The 1,693-nt window shown below is 40.9% G+C and overlaps 1 protein-coding gene across 3 annotated transcripts; it reads left to right on the top strand.

The window, feature by feature from the left end:
• On the top strand, positions 7–1,693 carry LOC107642926. 3 transcript variants are annotated; one of them, XM_021123045.1, is made up of 3 exons: positions 7–82; positions 418–496; positions 1,378–1,687. In XM_021123045.1, exons 1-3 carry the CDS (start codon positions 15–17, stop codon positions 1,558–1,560), a joined length of 330 nt encoding a protein of 109 aa, XP_020978704.1. In that variant the 5' UTR covers positions 7–14; the 3' UTR covers positions 1,561–1,687. The 3 variants fall into 3 exon arrangements, with proteins under 3 accessions (XP_020978704.1, XP_016201922.1, XP_016201921.1); XM_016346436.1 differs by lacking the exon at positions 418–496 and having other exon boundaries at positions 1,378–1,693; XM_016346435.2 differs by lacking the exon at positions 7–82 and having other exon boundaries at positions 89–496.

The following is a 1,693-nucleotide window of genomic DNA, read 5'->3' as shown; positions in this document are numbered from 1 at the left end:
GCTAGTGCAATTGCATGTCGACAACCTCGTTATCCTTTAGAGCACTGATAGTTGGTGTTTCGAAGTCCACACCTTCTACCAGGTTTGTTATTTCCACATCATGTCTGAATTATTCTTTGGCATATCTGGGTCTGGTGGTTTCTCTTCCTCCATGTTTTGTTGAGTTGCATTTGTTGGTTGGTTTTGTTCTTTGGTAGTTTCCTGGGTTTCATCATCAATGTTGTTCCAATTTTCTCTGTGTGTTTCTTGTATAGTGCTTTTTTGGTTTTTAGTTAGGGCTTTCTTGTGACTACTGTGTGGATCCTTTTGGTGCTCCTTTTGTTTGCTTACTGAATGCTAATTCTGGTTGTTGATCTCTCTGGTATTGATTTTCTTTGGTGTTTGCTGATTGTTTTGCTATTGATTTTTGCCTTTCAGTTTCTGGTTATGTGTCGTCTCATTTGTGGTGGTCTGGTGGTTGTTGCTGTGGTTGTGCTTGTTGTTCCTCATGTTCCTTGTGAGTGTCATCAATCTCTAGGATATTGAATCTTGATGAGTTATCTCTGCTTTTTCCTTTTTCTGCCGTTTTGCTTGTGCCTGCTCCATCTTCTCTAGTTTCTTTTCTAGATCTTCTCTGTTTTTGAACTACCATCCAAGGACCAAAGTTGGCAATTGTGTTTTGCTTTACTTCCTTTTCTTTCACTTTCCTACTGGCTTCTTCCTTTTTCTTATCCGCCACTTGGTTGGGTTGCTCCTTTAGTTCCTGGTTGTTACCATCTGTTTTTTAGCTTCATTCTCCTTTTCTTTTTCAGTGCCACTAGATATTTCTTTTTCTGGAGGCAATACTTTTGTTCATGATCTATTCAGCCACATATAAAACATATTTGGTGTATACTTTCGTATTCGATGTAGTAGAGTTTTCCATTAATCATGTACCTTCCTAGAAGAGCTTTGTTGAGGTCGACCTCTATACATAGTCTAGCAAATTTTCCTCTGCAGAGATGGGAGGTATTGTAGTCACCCCTATTTTTCTGAGTATCTTGTTGTTGTAGAGCTCAATAAGGAGTCCAGGCAATCTAATCTAAGCAGTTATTTTATCCATAGTTGTGCAAGAGGGGTTAAAGTTGGGCTCCCATAGTCTCATCGCTAGGTAGTGAACATAGAATTTGACTAGGAAAAAAATTTGTTTCCTAGGTCTATGACATCGATACTACCAAATCTGCTCCACATAGCTTCTAGCCTCCTCTTCATCATTGCATAGCCTATTTTCCTTCCAAGTAGTTTCCCTTTCAGTTTTTTCATTGATGATGATGTTGAAAAGTCCATCACCCATGTTTTCTACTGTAAGATTTGCCTTTTCAGTGTTGTTTTAACTATCTTTTGTTTTGACCTCTACAGATTCTGGGACCGCTTCAATATCGCTGTACATATCTTCATCGCTGCCATTCAGGGAGTCATCTTCCAATGGGTTCCCTTCCATTTCCATGTTGGGTCCTCGCACCATGCTGGCATATATGTCTTCATTCCCTTACCTGGTTCAGATGTTTCTTCTTGCATCCAATCTTCTACCCAGGGCACTAGTGCACTTGTCCCTGTGAATCCTTGTTCACCTTGTCGCACCTTCTTTACACTGCGTTGGAGGAGGTCACGCTCTTGGTCTGTCGGTTGATGGTCGGCCAGAGAAGACTCCGGCCTCCCTGAAACGGTCATGAGG

The sequence above is a fragment of the Arachis ipaensis genome, chromosome B05, assembly GCF_000816755.2.
Source record: "Arachis ipaensis cultivar K30076 chromosome B05, Araip1.1, whole genome shotgun sequence".
In the NCBI taxonomy this organism is placed as follows: Eukaryota; Viridiplantae; Streptophyta; class Magnoliopsida; order Fabales; family Fabaceae; genus Arachis; species Arachis ipaensis.
The sequence above is the reverse complement of the archived record's forward strand: the minus strand, read 5'-3'. Positions and strand labels throughout refer to the sequence as shown.

Bases quoted from the DNA above. Each gene is read 5' to 3' on its own strand.
- LOC107642926 (XM_016346435.2), top strand. From the start codon at position 334: ATGCTAATTCTGGTTGTTGATCTCTCTGGTATTGATTTTCTTTGGTGT. The intron at 497-1,377 runs GTGAGTGTCATC...TGACCTCTACAG, and splicing joins TGTTGTTCCTCATGTTCCTT to ATTCTGGGACCGCTTCAATA.